At 39.3% G+C, this 22,902-nt stretch overlaps 1 protein-coding gene across 4 annotated transcripts in view; it reads left to right on the top strand.

Annotated features, from left to right (window-relative positions):
* phf14 (PHD finger protein 14) overlaps positions 1-22,902 on the top strand; it is a 99,502-nt gene that overhangs the window by 26,026 nt on the left and 50,574 nt on the right. For 3 of the 4 annotated variants that reach the window (XM_054605403.1, XM_054605401.1, XM_054605404.1), the window contains exons 11-14: positions 5,715-5,810; positions 13,835-13,941; positions 14,252-14,383; positions 17,675-17,837. In XM_054605403.1, the coding sequence (XP_054461378.1) occupies positions 5,715-5,810; positions 13,835-13,941; positions 14,252-14,383; positions 17,675-17,837 (498 nt within the window). The remainder of the gene's footprint in view (positions 1-5,714; positions 5,811-13,834; positions 13,942-14,251; positions 14,384-17,674; positions 17,838-22,902) is intronic. The other variant, XM_054605402.1, reaches the window with a different exon arrangement.

Genomic DNA, 22,902 nt, shown 5'->3' with positions numbered 1-22,902 from the left:
TGTAGTATGTAGCTGCTTTATAAAGGAGGCATTATTCGAATTCAAAGATGTGCCTAAATAGACTAGTTCAACTTGCTTGTACATGATTCATGCATTTTATACCATTTGCTGTAGATCGTTTAAATCAAGGCTTTAATAGTGTTGTTACCTGTAGTTTTGCTGGCCTCTGCAGTGCAACAGCTTCAACATCAGCAGTGCTGCTATATGCGTTCAGTCGAAAGTGTAAGATTAAGTGAGAAAATGTGTCAAATAGAACAGAATAACTAGAAACTAGAAAATGCATTTCCTGCAGAAAATGCATTGGAATGCAGAAAGCTGGAATCAATCACAGAGCATTGCTGAAAATGTGGAAGTTTCAAATGACTTTCCTGAAAAAGCCCAAAAGCCAAGAACTGCACTGCTGAAAAAACCTGGTAGTTGAATTGTAAAACTGGCAGATATGGAAGCTAAACTGCATCATCAGAAGAAGCAAAGAGCTGAAATACAATGGAGAAAAGTCTGGAAGCTGAACTGTTAAACTGTAGAGGTGGTAGTAATAGTAGAAGAAGTAGTCATAACAAGAGTAGTAGTTTTAGAAGCTGAAGTTATAGTAGTAGTAGCAGCAGTAGTAGTATCAGTAGCAGCAGTAGTATCAGTGGTTTAGTAGAAAAAACTGTTTAATCAGCAATAGTAGTAGAAGTAGTAGTAGTAATAGTATTATCGTAATAGTAGTAGTAGTAGTAGAAGTTGTAGTATTAGTAGTAGTAGCAATAATAGTAGTAGTTGTAGTAGTAGTAGTAGCAATAATAGTAGTAGTTGTAATAGTAGTAGTAGTAGCAGTAGTAATAGTAGTAGTAGTAGTAGTAATAGTAGTAGTAGTATTAGTGCTGAGTCACTGTTGGCCATAACTGGTGATAACACAGAGAAGGTTCTAGCTGAACAAGACTCTGTAAGTCGTATTGATTTAATAACTTCATTTTGAGAATCCCAAGACTCTTCTGAAGACGTAGACATGTAATTTGTGTGGATAGTGTTAAAAATGAAAGTGGGGCTGTATAAATTCAATTGAAATTAAATGAATTGAAGAAAACTGAAAATTAGAAATTATGTGTGAGAGAGAGGAAGAGATTGAGAGATGGAGAAACAGAGATTAGAGAGAGAGAGAGTAAGAGAGAGGGAGAAAGGAAGAAAGAGAGAGAGACAGACAAACAAACAGAGAGGAAGAGAAAAAGAGAGAGACAGAGGGACAGTGAGAGAGACAGATAGATAGACAGGAGTTATAACTGCACTAATTAGGTCACATCAATCACCTGCCAGCATCAAAGGCTACCATATCAATATGACTTCAAAGACACTCAGGTACATAGGCTTTAAATGGAGTTAAAGCTGAGGCGCACCTCTCAAACTACTACTGATAACTCCTAAAACCTTAGCGCCGTTTTCACTTAATACCAGACCATGAGAAGCAGAACGACTTGATGAACAAGAATATGTAAAAATTGTGTCTGTAGTGTTAACAATGTGGCTGTAGTGGCAATCTAGAGAGGGGGTACTATTCTCTGTGCAAGATCTTTTTGGAGTCTGAAATAACATGGGTCTCTATGGAGTAGATAGCTGGACTTTCTCTTACTGTCAGGCTGCTCTGAAACAAATGTGTAAGTCTGTTGGATTCCACAGTGTGATGGGTGTGACTACGACAAGATTATCTACATTCTGACCAAAAATGATGAGTGAAAATTGTGGGATTTCTGGCAACTTTAAAATATTTTTTTCCAAGATTCCGGATTTCTTTCCACTCTGGTGATGACATCACGCGCTATAAGCTACGCAGTACACACTCATTATAAACTCAGAAAAGGTCTGAAAAAGGCATTAAACATAAGTGTGATTATTCAAAAAACTGTACAAGATATAAATAAGCTGAATCATACCTTCATAGTTCAAGGTTTTGTGAACATTTGAGAGTTTAAATGGTGTCTCTAGCTGAAGGTATGGGGAAACAGAAAGCTTTCAAAGTTGAAGACGTTTGAGAAGATTTGAGGATTTTCCCCATAGGGAACCATTATATGAAAAATATGAATATTGCTTAATATTTAAAAAAGCATGAGGTAGAAATGAGAAAAGTCATACCAGGAATGTCCTGAAAGAGCTGAATAATTTGATAGTCGAACGGTTTCTGTAGCTGAAAGTATGCAGAACTAGTTGGATGCCAAAAAACAAGAAGAAGAAATATAAGAAGAAGAAGAAGAAGAAGACTAGAAAATTTCGCAAGAAATTTTGACTGTGTGGCTGCTACTGCCTGAAGATGTTGCATATATTGACAGTTCTAAGTCAGCTTTATCATTGAGGTTCATTTGGGGTTGGTTTGGGGTTCATTTGAGGTACATTTAAAAAAAACGTGAGTCAAATCGCTAAAATATTATTATCAACAGAGAGAAAAGACTCTGCCGAATGCGTTGATTAATTTTTATGTTTGTGGTGTTTAAAATGTGACCAAAGGGGCACTTGAGAATGAGGAGCTATCGCTCCTCTCATCTCTGTATTAGAGATTCATAGGACACACGCACAGTGAGCGTGCACTCATGCTTCTGTTCGTGTGTGTAACTGGTTGCCATGGTGATTGGAGCACCTGGGTATACAGGCAGACTAATTAAGGAAGGTTACAGTAGACAGTGATTTAGCACAAAACTAGCTGTCACACCCATGCCTTGCGTTGCAAGCACATGCATCAAAATACATCAAAACGTGCGGCCTAATCGGGAATCGTGTGCTATGACTTTTCTCAGAGATTCGCCAGCGGTTTCCACGGGAACCGGGAAAAACGGCGAGAAATTTTCCCATAGAGATGAATGCGTTTTGGGTGTGGAGAGAGCTTAAAAACACTCAACTTTGGACCCAGACTGACTCGTCATACTTAAATGTAAAAAAAATATTTGAGGTTTAAAACGTTAACATAACTCTGGACTATATTGGGCCAAATGGGCATTTTGATAGCTACCACAGATTTCATGACATCAGAATTTAAGTTTCAGGAAAATTTAAGCCTTTTTCAGATTTTATAATGGGTGTGTATTGGATGGAATGTTCAGACTTAGAGTGGTTGATGTCATCGCTAGAGTGAGAGGAGCTTCAGAATCTTGTGAAAAAAATATTTAAAAGTTGCCAGAATACCCACAATTTTCACTCTTCAGGCATAGTTTTTTGGGTCAAATTGTAGATAAACTTGTCCTAGTCCATAACACTATGGAATCCAACAGACTTATACATTTGGTCACAGCAGCCTGAAAGTGAGAGGAATCCAGCTATCTACTCCATAGAGACCCATGTTAATTCAGACTCCAAAAAAATCTTGCACAGAGAACCATACCCCGTTTCTAAATTGCCACTACAGCCACATTTCTAACACTACAGACACAATTTTTACATATTCTTGTTCAAGTTGTTCTGCTATTTAGGAAAATAGGAGCTACGGTTTGGGAGATTTCAGCAGTAATTTGAGAGGTGCGCCTCAGCTTAAACTCCATTTAAAGCCTATGTACCTGTGAGTCTCTTTGAAGTCATATTGCTATGGTAACCTTTCATGCTGGCAGATGATTGATGTGAGCTAATTAGTACAGTTTGACACACACAGAGACAATGACACACGCACACACATACACAAATGACTTGGAGATATTCAGGCAAAGGAATTGTTATAACTCCTGTCTGTCTGTCTGTCTGTCTGTCTGTCTGTCTGTCTGTCTATCTCTCTGTGTCTCTGTCACTGTCTGTCTGTCTGTCTGTTTTTCTTTCTGTCTGTCTGTCTCTCTCTCTTTGTCTGTCTTCTGTCTCCCACTCTTTGTCTTCTGTCTCTCTCTCTTTTTCTTTCTCTGTGTGTCTCTCTTTTTCTCTTCATATCTATCTGTCTGTCTTTCTATCTATCTGTATCTTTATCTATCTGTCTCTCTCACAGTCTGTCTGTATTTATGTCTGTCTGTCTCTCACTGTCTGCCTGTATGTCTCTCTCTCTCTCTCTCTCTCTCTCTCTCTCTCTGATTTCAGCTTTCTGCATTCCAATGCATTTTCTGCAGGAAATGCATTTTCTAGTATTATTTATGTGATTGGACTTACTTTTTTTCCAAACGAACCTCAAATGTACCTCAAATGAACCCCAAACTAACCCTAAATTAACCTCATTGATACAGCTGTCTCAGAACTGTTAACATATGCAACTTCTTCGGGCAGTAGCAGCCACACAGTCAAAATTTCTTGCGAAATATTTCTAGTTTCAAGTGGCATTTGGTAATATTGTAACTCTTTTGTTAAGTACGTGGCCATCTTACCTCATATTCTAATGGACGAGGTTCTGCTTAGCTAGTACCATCACATTAGACATGGCCTCACTATGCTGCGTGGTGAGATCCCATGTGAGCCTTACTCTCATCTCCCCTCAAACATGTGACCTCTGAAGAGGCTGCCGCTCCATCTGTCAACACGAGGAAGGGAATACAGCAGCAGAGTAAAAGTCACAAGAGTTAATGTTGCGTTCAGTCTTCTGCCGTGCGTGTTAAGCGGTATTAATGGAGTGTGTGTTGCTAATTGCAATGCCTCAGTTGCTCTTACATGACTTTGGCCTTGGACAAAATTCCAGTGGAAGAATTTCATTACAAGTCTGGCTTTTTGATTGATATAGGAGTAGAGCCCAGTACAATGTTTGATTTTTGTGACACCAGGCTCAACTCTTGCAGATTATATGGACATTAAAATGTTACATTGACTCCAAATTTCTTGCAACATAAATGGTGAAACGGCGCGTATTCTAACATGTACAGGCTACTGTTCCACCCATGCGGCAACTCCGGTTCTGCCAAGTGAAGCAAATGCATTCTATCTTGCATTCTCTCTACTGGCCATCAGGGGGCAACTCTTTCAGATGCAAAGAGTCTGGTTGTATAAAAGTCTATGAGAAAATGACTCTACTTCTCACTTGATCTATTACCTCGGTAAACATGAGTTTATGCATTCCAAATATGGTAACTTGCGTTCATTGGTTGTGGAAAAAACATGTTGCGGCGGAAATCCAAGATGGCGACGGCGAAATAGCCAAACTCGAGTCTTCATAACAGCCAAACCAATGGGTGACGTCATGATGACTATGTCCACTTCTTATATACAGTCCGTGGTTCTACCCCTGTGACTGAAAGCCTTTTGATACAGCGCTTGGGAGTAGCTTAATATTAAATAGGCTTTTGATCCAGATGTAAGAGAACTTCATTTAAAATCACACTGACCTTTTATTGTAATTAGGGGTGTAACAGTACACAGAAATCATGGTTCGGTGGGAGTTTGGTACATGTGTCCGTTTGTTTTTCATTCATTGGGAACACACAGAAGTGCAAGCCTCAAAGATCTACCCCTAGCATTTATTTTACTGAATATCTGTTGTTGTCAACTGGTAAATCTGCTAAGCTATTTTTTATTATTAAAGATAAGGAACATTTCAAACACTTTCCCTAAAGGCAGGAGGTCACAATAGGCCGTAAGACTGAAAAACATATATTTTGCTATGAAATTACTACTATTCTACTATTCTCGTCTAACAAACAACTCACTCTCCTATATATATATATATATATATTATATTATATATATATATATTTATTCTTTTAATGTTCCTCTTTGATATGTTTGATCAAATCTAAGTGTGTAAATCGGTGGTGTCCCGGCCTCACGTTGTCTCCTCTCTCCTCCTGCAGCTTTGCGATTCCCTGAAGGAGCTGCTCAACGTGAATGGAGATCTGCGGAGTGAAGGCCAGGCCATGTGGACTCTGCTGGGGGGCATCCTGGGCCAGGTACCACCATCACTGCCTTCTCACACACCATCTCCCCACTTTTTCTGTCCTGCTCTCCACGTACATATTAGCTGCTGAAAAACTTTACAGAACACTCCTGTTTGTAGAATTTATTTTTTAGCGTAGCAGTGATTTGTGATGGAGATCTAATTAGATTGGGACTAGCAACCTGCATGGCCACCAGTGGTGTGACACTGCGGTCTGTAATAACCCTGCTTTTTATAAAAATCCTTTCACTTTGCACTGACTGATTGACCTGTCATTTGCCATGAAGTCAGACCTGACTGTCGGGAAGTAAAAGCCGTCTCCTGCTTCTCGTTCCTATGGTAACCAATTGCCAAGATGTGCCACTATGGCTGATGGGTTTTTTAATGAATGTGAAAGGCAATCTACAAAAATAGACTGAGACCTTTTTGTTTTTCTATTGAAACAGGCTAAAACTTGAGTTTACACACAGCATTCCTGTGTCTCCTGTGCAGCATTCAGTTGTATATAGTGATAAAACAGCAGCATTGGCACAACATTAAATATTGTTTATATTATTTTTGTTTTACATTTTTGGCAAACAAATATGGGGCCCTAAAGAGTTTAGTGTAAAATATGAATCATGGAATAGATGATCAGACTAATTAAAAGAGTAGAAACGTATATAAAGTGATGTGTTTCTAAGAAATGTATCACATATATACAACTGCCAAGTGTGAATAAGATGGCATAAACAGTTACAGACAGACAGACGTACAAACCACTAATATTCTAGAAGAATGTAAAATCAGAGTGTAATAATTGACTGTGTGTCCAATTTAACATTTAATAAGCTGCATCTAATTGTGCAACTCGGAAACAAAAATGTCCCTTTCTTAGGTCTTTCATGAGATCTGAACCGTTTCAAGAGAAATAAACCATGGGTTATGATTTAGCTTATTGTGACTTCCTTTGTCTCATCTCTAGAAATACAATCTCAAATTACATAACTTTACTGAAGATGCAGTGTAGAGCACTATGACTGGCGCCAGGGAGAGGAGAGGGAAGGACAAATTCCACAGCTTAAGTGTATATATTTGAAATATAAAAGACAAATCCCCACCAAGAGAGGTAAAAGGTAATTGTATTACAAGAGAAACTCTATTCTGAAGTTGGTTCAGAAGGGCCAGAATATCATTGGCTCGTGAGAAAAGGTGCAGCAGGATAGACCTATTCCTCTCCACTCATTGTGCTAACAGAATGCGTGACCTAGTGAGACAGCAGTTACTGCTATTGGTTACTCCGAGATGTTGCTCATGAATAGTTGGCCCACATGTCACCTACCCTGCCAATAGAATAGTTCACCTATATGTACACATTGGTGCTGCTTTAGTTAGTTCTTTGTTAGCTCAGCTGTCAATATCTGTCATTTTTAACTACTCATTTTCTGTCCCCCACACGTTAGCCCATTGTCCAACATGGATGTGGAACACAAAAAAGAGTCTACTTGTAATGATCCCCCAGCCAAAAGGACTCGCATAAGAGCCGCCTGGCAGCATTTCAGTTAATACAAAGATGTTCAACATCTGCATTGCACAACTAATTGCATTCCAAGCATCCTACCCTGGTATTACCCACCCAACCCCCAACAGTACTGTACCACTAGTCACTCTTCAACATCACCTATCTAAGCTGATGTTAATGCAAAATAGGTTTACCCACACAACCACCCCACAGCAAAGCAAATAACGGACACAGTGCGTTGACCTGTTGCCCTACTCATAAACCCTGAACCAATATTACCTTTGAGTGTTCGTAATTATTAAGATACTTGTAAACACATACACAGGATTTATTTTCATAGTTTTTTGTTTTTTATTCGAATTAAAGTACAACTCAATATACATATACAGGAAAATATAAAATTAAGAAAGAACAGCCACACTGAAAATTGCCATATTTTAGAGTCCCCCCAGTTTAGACTTTATAGGTCAAACTAATCAGGAAGAGCAACCAATGCATTATGCAGCAAAAACAACCACACATACAGCGGGTAAAATAAGTATTGAACACGTCACCATTTTTCTCAGTAAATATATTTCTAAAGGTCCTATTGACCTGAAGTTTTCACCAGATGTCAGTAACAACCCAAGTAATCCATACATACAAAGAAAACCAAAGTTCAGAAATTAAGTTATGTGCAATAAAATGGAATGACACAGGGAAAAAGTATTGAACACGCTTACTGAAATTTATTTAATACTTCGTACAAAAGCCTTTGTTTGTAATGACAGCTTCAAGACGCCTCCTGTATGGAGAAACTAGTCGCATGCGTTGCTCAGGTGTGATTTTGGCCCATTCTTCCACACAAACAGTCTTCAAATCTTGAAGGTTCCGTGGGCCTCTTCTATGAACTCTGATCTTTAGTTCTTTCCATAGATTTTCTATTGGATTCAAGTCAGGTGATTGGCTGGGCCATTCTAGCAGCTTTATTTTCTTTCTCTGAAACCAATTGAGAGTTTCCTTGGCTGTGTGTCTGGGATCATTGTCTTGCTGAAATGTCCACCCTTGTTTCATCTTCATCATCCTGGTAGATAGCAGCAGATTTTTATCCTTCCTTCAATTATATGAAGTTTGCCAGTGTCGTATGCTGAAAAACAGCCCCACACCATGATGTTCCCATCTCCAAACTTCACTGTTGGTATGGTGTTTTTGGGGTGATGTGCAGTGCCATTTGACCTCCAAACATGGTGTGTATTATGGCATCCAAAGAGTTCAATTTTGGTCTCATCTGACCAGACTATATTCTCCCAGTATTTCACAGGCTTGTCTAAATGTTGTGCAGTCAATACTTTTTCCCTGTGTCATTCCATTTTATTACACATAACTTAATTTCTGAACGTATTTGTTTGGTTTTCTTTGTATTTATTGATTACTTGGGTTGTTACCGACATCTGGTGAAAATTGCACCTTTAGAAATATATTTACTGAGAAAAATGGTGACGTGTTCAATACTTATTTTACCCGCTGTATATTAAGTAACATTGATCATGTTGGCAAAGAAGTTACCAGCTGAAACATTGTCGTGACTCTTCACTTTGAGAGAGCATCGGGCCAATAGGAAACTCCAACTCGACCGACCTATGGTGCTACTTAATCACTCGCTCACTGATACATTCAGACTTTTGCGTTTATAATGTTGGCCCTCCGCTTTGCAGCGGTCCAGCCAGGAATCATACATGATGTTAATAATTCCTTTAGCTTTTTATGCATTTTTGGTTGTCCATAATATTTTTTGTAAATATATTCTAGTCACTCATAGCAATCAATAGTGTCTTGACCTCTAAGATCAAAGGGAACTGTTAACTCTGACAGTTTACCTGGACTATTATCCATTATTTCCAATGTGGTACCTGGTACTCCTTCGGGGTTTTAATGTATATAAGTGCCAGCTAAAGCCATAAAAAGCCTTATTAAAAATATGGTCGTTGAGAAGTATGAGCCGTGTAGATGAATGGTCGAATGATGCTAATGCGGTGGTGAGGCAGCAGAATGGACAGGAGCTATAAGGAGACTGGCAGTGAATCTGCAACAACCACCATAAATCACCTAATTATGAACACGTACGATTTAAGTAGCAACATCAGTCACAGCACTGCATGCTTTTGTGTCATCTATCTGACACATTTTCATCTCCTATTTGTCATCCTGCCTGTGCATTTGCAGAAATTATTGATGTCCCCAACCGGGACTCTCATCCTTCTTCCAGTTCACACTCAGAGCTTTTGTTCCTGATGCTCCTGGCGTCTTCACAAGAGAACACGCAGAAGACATTTTCAACCAGCCACTTTAAAATGCCATGAGGCACAAACAGCTACTGGGCAGCAGATATTATACCAGGGATAAGTGTAAAAAATAGGAAGAAACCTCCGCCGAGATATCAACAGAGGATAGATCCTTCTACCAAGATGGACAGAGGTGCAATAGATCTCATGTGTACAAAATGAACAACATAATAAATTTACAACATAGTCGATTCATCAAGAGAAAAGTAATAGCAGTAGTAGCACAAATAATAGCAGAATAATATAAAATGATGACAGCTAATAACAGCAGCAGTGGATATAACAGAATAATGATAATAAAACATTAATAGTAAAAATAATAATAATAGAAATGAGCTGACTCTAACTATAAAGCTGAGCCTGCTCTAACTATAAAGCTGAGCCTGCCCTAACTATAAACCTGAGCCTGCTCTAACTATTAGTGTAATCAAAGAGGAAAGTCTTAAGCCTCCTCTTAAATGTGGTGAGTGTATCTAGCTTACAGACTGAAAGTGGAAGCCTGTTCAGCAGGGCACTGAGGTTGACCAAGAAGCCCAGACTCTGGCCGACTAAGGCTGAAACAGTTGATCTGTGTGCATGGGCAGGCCGGGCAGACCGACACTTCCTCCTGCAGCGCACACTGCCAATATTTTCCCCAGCAGTGAACCTTTGGTGGCCTTGGCCTTGGAGTGCATAGCTGCACTAAAACAATCTTCAATAAATCATTTTGCTTCTGAGTCACGAGATATGAAGTTTCTATTAGTTTAGGTATTGTTCTCTTCTATACGCTTGAACCAAAAAAAGAGCGAATGAAATTAGTTCATTTTCAGGTTCACTAATACTGTAGAAAAAACTCCTGCACAAACCACAACATGATGTACCAGAACATTTATTATCTCCAAACTGCAATAATATATGATAATTTGAGTCACGAAATTTGATTATGAAACAGTATGACCAGGAATTACACAAAAGTCACAAGCACAGTATTGCATGAAATGAATTAAATTTTATAAAATCGAAAGGAATAGATACCAGTCTCTGAATAAAGTTGAAGCTGTGCGTAAGCAATAGATTATGTACTCATTATATATATATAATATATTTCTGCAAATTTCCCCGCTGCGGGACTAATAAAGGATTATCTTATCTTATCTTATCTTATCTTATAGCAAATCAGAAATATGGTGGATCATTAATATAACCTAAACTAAACAGAAAGAATAATGCACAGTTCAGTTGACTTCTGAATTTAATGTTGTCCAACAAAAAAGGTTAATGATTATTTTCAATATTGAATAATCTGCTTAATCTGTTATTTTACAAAACCCAAATATGTTTAATTTATTGTTTATTTTATTATTTATATTAATAGAAAACAGGGAAAAGCAGCAAATTCTCTAAGTTTGAGAGGCTGAAAATAGCAAATGTTGTATAATGTTGACAAATAAGGCTGGAAAGGTTGCAAATGTGCACTTAATAACAACATGGCAACTAGGGCTGGGCAACTTCTCGATATTATGTCAATATGATGATATGAGACTGCATATTCTCTTTGATTGTGGATATCATCATATTGTAATATATGTGTTTTCTATTCCTGGTTTTAAAGGCTGCATACCAGTAAAGTGATCACATTTTCTGAACACAGTATTATTTGCTTTTACTCTAAGTCATTATATCCACATTACCAATGATTATTTATTAAAATTCTCACCTGACAACATAGTCGCACAATCGTAGTGAGGTTTTTCATCAAAAATGTTTGGATAATAGATTTTCTCCGTCTCCTCCAGCACTAACAGCTACACTGAAGACGCACTTGCTTTAGTGGTTGTAAAACTTATCTCAGGCAAAGGTGGAGGCTGAGCAAATTGGTTTTACTAAACATAAACATCATGATTGAAGGACTGAGTTGATATCAGCTGGCTGTTTGCCGCTGGTTGGAGAGGCCAGACTTGAGTAGGCTAGACACGTTGACATTTTTGAGGGGGCTGCCATTATTATGAAGTACATTATTACCAGGGATACAGTGATTTGGCTTTTTCAGAACCAATACATGGGCTTTTGTTATCTGCTGAAACTGATCCGTTACCTGTTTCGTTAATAAACTGTATGCCTCTGTGTGGAAGAGACTGGGATTATTCTCTATTGTGTGAGGCAACATCAGGCTCGATTTAAACATTGCTTTCATAACTTTGTAAAACAAAATGTAACAAATAAATACATAGAAATCAAGCATGTAAAAAATATATTTTTTATTATGATTGATATAAAGATTTTCTTTGATTAATCTAACTACTAATTGATTGATTATTTTATATATTGTTTCTTAAATTCCTTATTTCAGTTCAAATTTAAACCTAAAATGAATATATAAATTGTGTCTGATTAAGATTTCAATGTTTTATTCAATCTTCATCTCTGGAAAACTAAAGAATTTAGCAAGATAATAAACCCTAGATCAATAGTCAATCTATTGTTGTGACACATAGAAGAATGTCATCACTGTTAGTCATAGCAACCCTTTCCCTCAAGTACTTGACTTAAAACTTATAATGTTTGTAATGTGGATTCCTTTCATCACTGGAGTGATCTGCAGTTAAAATAAACACTATTAAATGTATTTTTGCATTATTGTGGGGAGAAATAGTTAAAACAATTTACAGATTGGATCAACAGACTGTTGTTTTGTGCCACAACTAGATATTCATGATAATACTGTATTGAATATTGAATCTGCTCGGCAACAGAAAGTGTTCGAGTTTGCTCCTGCACTGTAATGTTTTCAGTTTTCCCTGAGGATACAGCAGTGTGGCAGGAAGCCAGACGGCCTAAAGCATGTCTGTGCGCCTGGCCGTTTCCACTCACCGTTTATAATCTGGACCCTTTTTAAACATCTTCATCTGTCCGATAAAGCATGTTAACAATGTTGAAACTGCACCATATCAGCAGTAGAGACACTTCCTTGTGGTCGGACGCGGGCAGCCTGCAGTCCAGGTTGAGGAGATAGCCCCCCCATCTATCAGGCCTCCCTGCGGGGACTCTCCCTGGGCGCTGTAGGCAAAGCGAACCCGTCCAGATTAGTGCTCCTCAGAGGAAACCTTGTCTGTTTAGTGACAAACTCGGTCCCTACGAGATAAGTTTTCTAATTAACCTACGTGGCAGCAATGCACCCAAGATACAGGGGAGAATAAAATGGCTGTCTACTGCTGCTTTTCACCTGCCACATACAAGATGTTCCCATCGCTTCTCCTCACAACTTTGCTGTGAGGGAACTTTCACAGCTCTGCTTTGGCTAACGCTTTATTTGGATAATCTAAACTCTCAGCCAACACAAAGCAGGCAATACAACTCTGACTTTAGCAACACCAGCCTACAATTTAACTTTCATTCAAAGTGTGTAGTGGGTGGGGACAGAATATTCAAGTCTACACATTAGATGATCAACAGTTTTGTCTTTTAATGTATCAACAAAATGAACTCTTCTAAACCTGATTGGACGAACAGACCCTTGCTTGGCAAGTATGTAACGATTGTTATCAACTCAATTATAAACCATAAATCCATACATTTGTATTAAAATAATGATGCCACTTAGCTTCCGCCATAAAACATAACTTATCACGTTACTGATTTTAAAACTTAAATTAGATTAAATTTAGGACGCGTTTTTGAGAAATAACGAAAACAAAATGTTATGTTAATCAATTAAGTTGAGATCTTGTCATGGTGTACAGTGACTTTGTGTTGCCTTTAAGTTTAAAATCTGAATACTTCTTCCACCACTGAATATCTTTGTCTGCTCCTTGTGCCAAGTGCACTCTACAGGAGTGATCTAAATCACTTTTGAAATACATATTCTCTAACCTTGTAACATTTTGCAAGTGTGAGCACAGAAATGACAGTGGGATGTCAGATACTTTGTGATACTGGCTTTTTTTCCTGATATCAAAAGCTATAAGATTCAGCAATTGCAACCATTAAGATCATTTGGATTCCTCGTTATCAACTTTTTTTAAACTTTATTCTGAAACATCCACTAACTTCATTGTTGACAGTTTTGATTATATCTACCTCCTTCAGAAAGTAACAATCCGTGTGGAAACGTTGTGTTCTGTGGGTTACCCAGAGGACAGGGGATGGGTAAAGCTATGGACCGGGTCACTGTTTAGGGAAGAAATGTTGCTGCTCATAGCTGCAACATGAAAACACTTGTGTATCTTTTTTTGGCAGAAACTGAACACCCCAGCTGTTTTGAAAGCCCCAAAAGAGAGGAAGCCCAGCAAGAAGGAGGGAGGATCCCCAGGGAAGTCATCCAGCCTGCCAGCAATCCTCTACAGGTGAACGTACTGTGCCCTGAGAGATGCTTAGCAACCAAAAGGAAGGATTAAAGATGAAGGTTAAATGAAGTAAACATAGTGAAAATATCATCAGATGCCAGAGGCAGTAACAAGTGTTGTACTGCAGAAGCCCATCATTGTTTTTAGACCATTCAGGGTTGATTGTGTGATTTACAATCTATATAATCCCTTTGTCTATGGTAAAACAAAAATCTATAAGGCTGTTCTGTCTGTCTCAAACACTGCCTTTTCTGCTAAATAACCAATAGCTGGCCTTTTCTCACACATTATTGCACATGTTTTCCTGCAGTTGTGGCATCTGTAAGAAGAACCAGGACCAACATCTGCTGGTACTGTGTGACACCTGCAAGCTCTACTATCACCTGGGCTGCCTGGAGCCACCACTCACACGCATGCCCAAGAAGACCAAGAACAGCTACTGGTGAGAGACACGGAGACACAAGGGGGTTAGGGAGCCATACATGGGACAGATACTGTGCAAGGACACATCCTGAAAGTATGGGACCTAAAAAACACATAGACAAAATGATTGTCAGTTGCTGATGAGTTACAAGTGTATTCTTTGGATCACTGTAAGCTTGAGGAACCAGACACACGCCCAGACTGCTGGAGAGCCATCAGTGAAGGTTACAGAGTTCAAGATTCCTCAGGAGGAACGCTCACATATCAGTGTGCTGCTCCATCAGTCTTTACATCTGCTGGCTGCAGAGCTTCCACTGTACATGCAGCTGTGCTTCATGACATGATTCAACATGACAGTGAAGACAGTGCAGAGAATATTAGAGGAACACCACAAGTGGAGGCAGGGCCCCTGTCTCAACAAAATAATAGGCACATTAATAACAGCACATTTGAAGCTGCAGACAAACTCACAAAAAAAACACAGACAACAGATTCAACTAAAAAAGAGACAAAGGGACAAAGTAATAAATACATAAGCAAACATTTATACATTTTCATCTGGGGGAACAAGCAAATCCTTTAGCTGATTTCAACCAGATATTTGCCATATCATATAGTGAAACTCAAATTTCCTCGGGTTAAAACAACAACTTTAATATTGTTGATTAAGATGCATTATCTTTGTGATTATGAAGTGAGAGAGAGACTGTGAAATAAGGGGAATATGAGACTGATCTGCTAGTCACTGGTCATGGCTGATCACATGAAATTCTGCCAGTTTGGATTGGCTGCCAATCAATAGGTGCATCTCTAGTCTCCTCTAACCAGATTATTATCTCAGAATTCTGAGAAAAGTTTTCATTGGAAACAAACTGTTTTTTATTCCTTAAGTGAATGCATTACGTTTCCCTACATTTCTATATTCAGTCACCATGCCACAAAGCCTTACACAGTATGATTGGTCATCATGTTTTACCTCACCATCCTTTAATAGGCCTTACATTGAATTTAGACTTAACTAACGTGTTAGTAACTGGCCAACTCTGCTGAACATCAAGTATAATTTCACAGCCCTACATTGATCTACTTCACAACTTCACCTGGGGATCTTTTTTCTTCTTTTTGCTCACAAACCAAAACTGGTGCCGTGGAGTATTAGGATTACTTTAGGTATTAGGTTTAGGATACTGGAGGGCCATCCTGGTATGAAATATAAAGCATACTGATTAGTCATTACTCCATAAATATTGACTTGATACTTCAAGAAAAATCTATACTTTTGATAACCCTAACCCTAAAACATCTTCATTGTGTGAATATGAACAGGGAGTGCTTCACATATTCATAGTCCGTCTGCTAGCAGTAGCAACACATTGGGATCCAGAGGATGTTTATTCCTATGAGTTCTGACATTTGAGGCCAGTCGGTGGCAGCGAGATTATCACATGACGGATGCTGAGATGGTGGAAATGTCAGTCTCTTCTCTCAACTACTGCACTTCCTTATCTAGACAGGAGATTTAGGGCTTCTCTTTTTTTTTTCCATATACAATAGCTCTGAGATATTCATCGCTTAGTGAAGTACTTCTTTCTCAGTTGGTGAAGAGAGAATCTCTGCTGAATTAACAAACTGAGGAGACGCAGCTGTTATTACAATACAGGACGTGTTTGTGTTTGTCTAACACAATCTGTCTGTGTCTGGAGTAATTCATTTAGCATTCGTTTGACTGAAAATAAGAAGCCTTTTGAATGATGAAAGTGTGTGGATGTAGAGTCATAACTAATTACCCGGTGGTGAACGTTGAAAAAGCCACAGAGACTACAGGCTACTGTGCTCTTCTCTACCACAAACAGAGGAGGCGGCTTGTTTATGGGAACTGTATTTATTCTTAGGTCTAACGTTGACTCGATGCAGTAAATATCAGAATTATCTCATGGGTTTGTGTATTGGCAAGGACATCTGATAAGGTTTGGGTCTAGACTTAAGCAAGTGCTGAATCGATTCCAGGAGCTGAGGGTGTTTACCTCCATTTATCTTAGCTTTGTGGGTGAAATACTGAGTGTCTTACCTCTCATAAATGTGGATGTGCGATCCATCATCAGCAAAAACACACTGATAACCATATGCTCCACTCAGTATATTTCAGGCTTTTTACTCTGAATGATAGTTTGTCCAGTTTATTGTGTACCCATAGACTGCAGGGTTTTTATCCCTCTTTATTAATTTGAACAGTCATGGATGTAAACTGCAACTTGACAGAGGAGGCTAAAACGATGACTACGTCCACTTTTCATCAGTATAAGAAGTGGACGTAGTCATCGTGCTGTCACCCTTTGGTTTGTGGAAGCCTTGAGTTCAGCCATTTTGCTGTCGCCATCTTAGATTACAGCCGTCGCCATGTTGTGTTTTTTTGCAGAGATTGAGACCATAAACTCATGTTTACAATATCTACTGAGGGAATAAATCTAGTCAGAAGTAGGGTCATGTTCTCATAGACTTCTATACAAACATACTTCCTTTTGCAACCAGAGGAGTCGCCCCCTGCTGGTCAGAGAGAGAATGCAGAATGGTTTTAAGATACCATTCTATTTTTATGAACTTTTGGGGAATAATGTAGTCAAAAAAAACAACAGCATCAACACAACAAACTACAAATGATACAACAAGTTTCTTTAGCCATGCTAGCAGCTTTAGGAACAGTGGTGCTTTGAGCCAACATTAGCTAATTAGTTGTAAATACAAAGTGCAGCAGAGGATGATGAGCATGTCAAAAGAAGTCAAATATTCTGACTTAATGATGGTAAAAGCTTCTTGGAAGAAAAACATATTTTTTTGCTCAAACATTATGATTGGTCATCTGGATTATAGAGCTAGCTAACATGTTCATTTTGCTTGTTTCCATCAAGTCGCTTAATTTCTTAAATACTGAAATCATAGTTAATACGATTCATCCAGTTGACGACATGAATGTGCGTATCAAAGTTCATGGGAAGTCATCCAATAGTTGTTAAGATATTTCACTGAGAACCACAAATCTCATGATGAACCACAAAGTCATTAGGAGCTGTACCAAATTAGATTGATGTCAATCAAATATCGGTCAAGATATTTCAGTCTGGACCAAGGACCAAGAACATGTTTGTATATTGATTATTTTATTTTTTTCACTCAGCTCTATTGTGTCTCTTAAGTTGTTTCCCCCTTTTGATGAGAATAAGCTGTTGTTGTTTTTTTTTACAGTAAAGATTTGTGTCTGTGATAATAAAAATCAATACAGGTCAGTGAGAGGAGTTCTCTTCCTTCCCCTCAGGCAATGCTCCGAGTGTGACCAGGCCAGCAGCGATGAGGCCGATATCGCCATGGAGACGCTGCCAGACGGCACCAAAAGGTCCAGGAGGCAGATCAAAGGACCGATCAAATTCATCCCGCAAGAGATGTCTCCGGAGCCCAAGAAACATCAAGTGAGAGGCACGGTGTGTATTGACACACCAGGAGTTTAAAACGTGATCCGTAGTAATTAAGAGTGCAGCCGATGTCAGCGTTGGCCGAATGATTGATCTGCATTGATTACAAATAATGAACTGGAGCTCTCATTTGCCTCATGCTGTCCTTAAGGTTATCAGAGAGTTGCACAAGGTGATAGTGTGCTCCCATGAGCAGAGAATAAACATTGGTAACTTTTTGTACAGAATATATAGTCAGTGGGAACAGATGTGGATTTGGTCTTGGTGCAACTGAGGCAGGAGGAATCCACTCACACTGGCAAAAAAAAACACTGTTATCATTTTATTTGAATACAAAAGCAGGAAGGAAAGAGCCTGGTGGGAAATAATTGAAACAAATGTTTAAAATCATTCCCTGCTGTCACAAACGCCAGAACCCTTGCAGAATTCCATAAATAAAGCACTTTATATGGTTTTTTTTTTTTTTTTTTTTTTAAATGTGCTTCTCTGCCCTGCAGAGACTCTGTTTCTAGAGAGTCTCTTGTTTTTTTGCGTAGTATAGAAAAAAAGAAAAGAAAATTACGACTAAGCAGAATCGGCTGAAACTCTAAAGGCTAGAGTCTCTCCAGCCTGCAGCACGGTCAGGTAACAAAGCATCAGGACTCCACAGAATTTTAAAGCAGTGGTGTCTGCCTCCACTGTAAGTCATGTGGAGCCTCTGAGTTCAAGTGTATTATGACAAAAAAAATCCAATGATTTGTGCACTTCAGTCATTAAGATCAAATCTCTACGACAAATACAGTGAAATGTCACCCTAAACTTAATAAGGGGTTTAAGGACAGGTTCACATGTTACGAGTCAACAGTCAGGTGTACATGTGTACATTGACACAAGGAACCCACTCAGTCACTCACATTCAGAGAGCTGGAGATTCTCTACAACGGGGCGGGAGATGTTCTGTGTCGTTGGATTTATGTCCAACTTCTCAAGCGTGGTAAAACATGCTCATGAGCAAATTCTATTACTTCACACTCGCAGATATTAACTGCCGTTAGCACGAAATAAGTCCTCGTGCACCAATTCAACAACTGAATGTTGCACAGGCAACTGCAAGAAAGAAACAGAACACAGTGATGATAGGTGTACTGATTACTTATTGGATTTAAATTCAGTTGGTCAGCTTTATGCCAAAACATTAACCTGAATTAGTCAGCTTAATGGGTTCGCGATAATGTTGATTTTTAAGAAAACAACATCAAGTGTATATAATTATATACTGGCTGCGACACTTTTGTTATTTTACAATTAGTTTTCATTACGACTTTTTTTCTTCTGGCCCTAAAAAGAGTGCCAGTATGTGGACTGTGTCAGTTTGTGGTGTAACATTTTATGTCAGCTGTGAGAGGGAACAGGACCCCTCCCTCCATCCCTCACCGATCCCACTTATCTGCACCGACCATACTCTCTGATCCCGCGATACAGAGCAGCCTCCCCGCTCCCTCAAGAAACACTCCAGATTGATATCTGACAGCTCGGCGGGGAGGGGAGAAGCGGCGGGTGGGGATTGTCTTTCCCTTCTCTTTTTGTTTTTCAACTGTCAGTGTGTGACCCGGTGCCACTCACTTGGGACTTCAGGGAACTTTCCTCTTGTGACCGCGGACGCCAACAGCAGAGTCGATTCCACCGAAAGCCACTCCCGACTACAGTCTCTGTTACAAATAGAGAGAGGAACAAAGGAGGTGCCCCAGCCACTCCTCCGCTCTCTGCACTCTATCTGTCTTAGATGGGAAACAGCGGAGTGTGTTGGAGCACAGTGGCAGTCTGGGTTAATGTGTTTCTCTGTTCAGGTTTGGAAACCCCGGGCCCAGACATGTGCCGAGGACCCCGCTGGAGCTCTCGGGGATTAAGCAGCTTTCTGATTTCTCCTCGCAGCCACAGCCACTCAGGCGAGGCACTTCAGTGCAGCATTTATCTTCAAATGCAAGGCGCGCCATGGCAGACGCTAAAAGGGCCCTGCTTTGCATTTTTAATGCTTTTACCAGGGCGCCCGAGCACTGGCACTTCTCTAAAGCCACGTTTCAATATATCAGGACTGGCTAATCAACCTCCCGCTGGCCTCCGAGGCTGGTGTGTGTGTCTGTGTGTCTGTGTGTCTGTGTGTCTGTGTCTGTCTGTCTGTTGTGGAGTTTTCATGTCAGGAAAAAGCGGCATGTGTGCACATTTACTTCCTGCCAAAAGGGCGAGCGTGGCCCGGCGCCACCCTCATGAAGCTGAGGGTCTTGTGGCCGTTATTCATGGCCTGTAGTGGATCATGCATGCTGGAGGAAAAACCTTCAAAGTCGTCCTGTGAGCTGAATTTTATTTAGCATGTATGTAATGTTGCAGCTGTAAAATTAATGCTCCATGATTCTACACAGCCCTGCTGAATAAAGACCACCTCTAACACTCCTCTATCCAGATTGAGCTTCATGCAAGGACGAGTCATTAGCACACATTTGTTCTTCGGTGTAAAAGAAATGCAGCCAGGGTTTCCTCCGACTCCATTGTGGATCTAGTTTTAATACTGACCATTTCTCACTGTCAGCAGCTTTCAGCCCCTGCCCCAAATGCTCTTATTAAGCAAAGGTGTTTTTGAGAGATAGTCAGTTAAAGCAGAAGGAGATCACTCTGAAAATGAAAGAACTTTGAACAGCTAAACATGCTGTAGAATGAGGGATTACTATTTCCATGACAGTAATTATATTACAGTTATTAATGGAAGTCATGTTACGTTGTGTTACTGCGCTACCAGAACGCCATTTGATTTTTCTGCCGGGTATGTTTATTACGATAACGTGGACACGCGTAGGGTCGGTATGCATCTTCACATTGAAACATGAACATGAACTGAATATGGCTTCAGCAGACGGTCACTTGCCTGCATTCATGCAGATGTCACTTTGCTCTGCTTTCTACTGCTGGAAGTATCGTCATTGTGAAGAGTTCATCTCAGTCACAGAAGCTAAAAGAACATTGCCGTCTGTTTTAAACTTTACTTTGTTACTTTAAAAGTAATATACAAAGTAAGTAAAAAAAGTAGTTAATTCCACTTTACTGATGCAGAAAGGCTCTTGCCATGGAGGTTACAAGTGGCTATAGGTTAAGATCTGAGGTATCAGAAAAAGCGGCAATTTCCAACATAAATAAAATATTAATAATTTGTATAGTTATTTAGGCTATTTTCATATATTAATTTGCCATCAGTTGTGCTAGAAAGTACTGGCAACTACAGATCTTACTTTGTCCCTCGCGTGCGTGCGTGTCCTTTGCAAACTTCTAGAACCGTTCATCTGATCCACGTCACACGGAAGTGCATTGTTGAAGTTTAGTCATCTTTGAATGAACAGGCGATAGCGCTCTGTGTAGCAGCGGGGTCTGCAGCGGGCCTCTATAGGCCGCAGTTCACTTTTGTTGCTGATTATAAGAGCATTATAACTGAACGCTTCTACACTTCTCTTGAGTTAACATGAGTGGATTCCAACAAAGCTGCAGTTAAACATTTACAAATGATCAGCTTCTTTTACTGCTTCAGTGTTTCCCACAGGATTTCCACAGACAATGGTGGGTGGACCTTGGACTCTCTTGGAGGCCTATGAGCATGGACCCCTGGAAGAAAATGTGTACATTTCAAAGTAGAAACGATCAATCTGGTGCACTTTGTACTCTTGTAAACCATTTGTGCTTTAGCAGTGATAGAATGTAACTAAGTACGTTTAGGCTACTCAAGCACTGCACTTAAGTACAATTATGAGGTGCCCTACTTTACTTGAGTATTTCCATTTTTTTCCCTTGTCCACTACATCTCAGACGGGAAAGATTGTACATTTAACTTCACTATATTTATTTGAAAAAGTTAGTCACTAGTAAGGCTACTTTGCAGATTCAGATTCTTAATACAAAATATAAATAAACTACGAGGTAATATTATGTATTGTATACCTAAATTATATGTATATAAAGCCATCTGAAACATTAAATGCATCAGAAATTATAACCCAATGATAAGGTCTGCCCTAATATATTATTTAAAATGGGCCATTCTGCTAATGAATATACTACACTTTTGGTACTAAAAGTATATTTTGATTCCAGTACTTTTTTTTACTTTTGCTCAGGTAACATTTTGAATACAGGACTTTTACTTGTAACAGAGAGTTTTTACAATTTGCTGTAGTGCTCTGGTTGTATAGATATGAATGGTAAACAAGGTCTGTGTTTCAAGACGGTAGTGGTGGGTTGCCGACATTGCGACAGACACTGAGGACAATTCTCCCTGGTTAACAGTCGTGCCTCATGCACATGGGCTCCTCACTCCCCGCAGGGAGCGAGGGCGCAGTGAGCACTCAGTTCATGGCCCCGGGAAGCAACCGTCACAGTCTAGATCATGTATGGGTTACACTGCTGTATTGGACACTTTTCAACCAGTTTTCCTTTCTGATATTTCCCGCTTTTTAACACTTTGAACCCCTTGATGCAAATTTAAATCACTTCCTTTCTTCTCACTCCCAGACGTCATACACATACCTATGTAATCAGTGGGACTGTGTCGTGATAACGGTATCTCCGGCCATGGAGTCCATGTCCATTGTTGATAAAAAAGTACTTAAAAATTTATGGAAAAAAAGACTCTTCTTTTATCTTCAAATCTTGCCTTGTGATCATCATTATTTTCTGATTTGATTACCCTTTAAGGTGAACTTTAGTGCCACACATTAGCCTTCCACTGCAGTGGGTAACTACGAGTAGGTCTTGTTCAGTATTTGACCCAAAACGAGGCCCAAATATTGTTTGAAAAGTTGAGGTCTTCTTATGTTCAAGCACTAGACGGTTGCGTGTTTTCAACATCAGATATTATTTTCAAACAGAGAGCACACCGGTGAGCATTGCATTATGGGTTATTTGTAGCTGCAGTTTTTTTTAAACTTGCTACAAATTGCTACGCCAATTTTAATCAAGCTGTCAGGGCTTGTTTTCACCTTGCCATTTAGGAATTTTTTCATTGTGTCAAAAAACCCTAATTACTTCCACTGTAGTTACATGTTATTAAAAAATAATA

This window comes from Anoplopoma fimbria, chromosome 10, assembly GCF_027596085.1.
Source record: "Anoplopoma fimbria isolate UVic2021 breed Golden Eagle Sablefish chromosome 10, Afim_UVic_2022, whole genome shotgun sequence".
In the NCBI taxonomy this organism is placed as follows: Eukaryota; Metazoa; Chordata; class Actinopteri; order Perciformes; family Anoplopomatidae; genus Anoplopoma; species Anoplopoma fimbria.
Note: the sequence above shows the minus strand (reverse complement) of the source record. Positions and strands in the feature narration are given on the sequence as shown.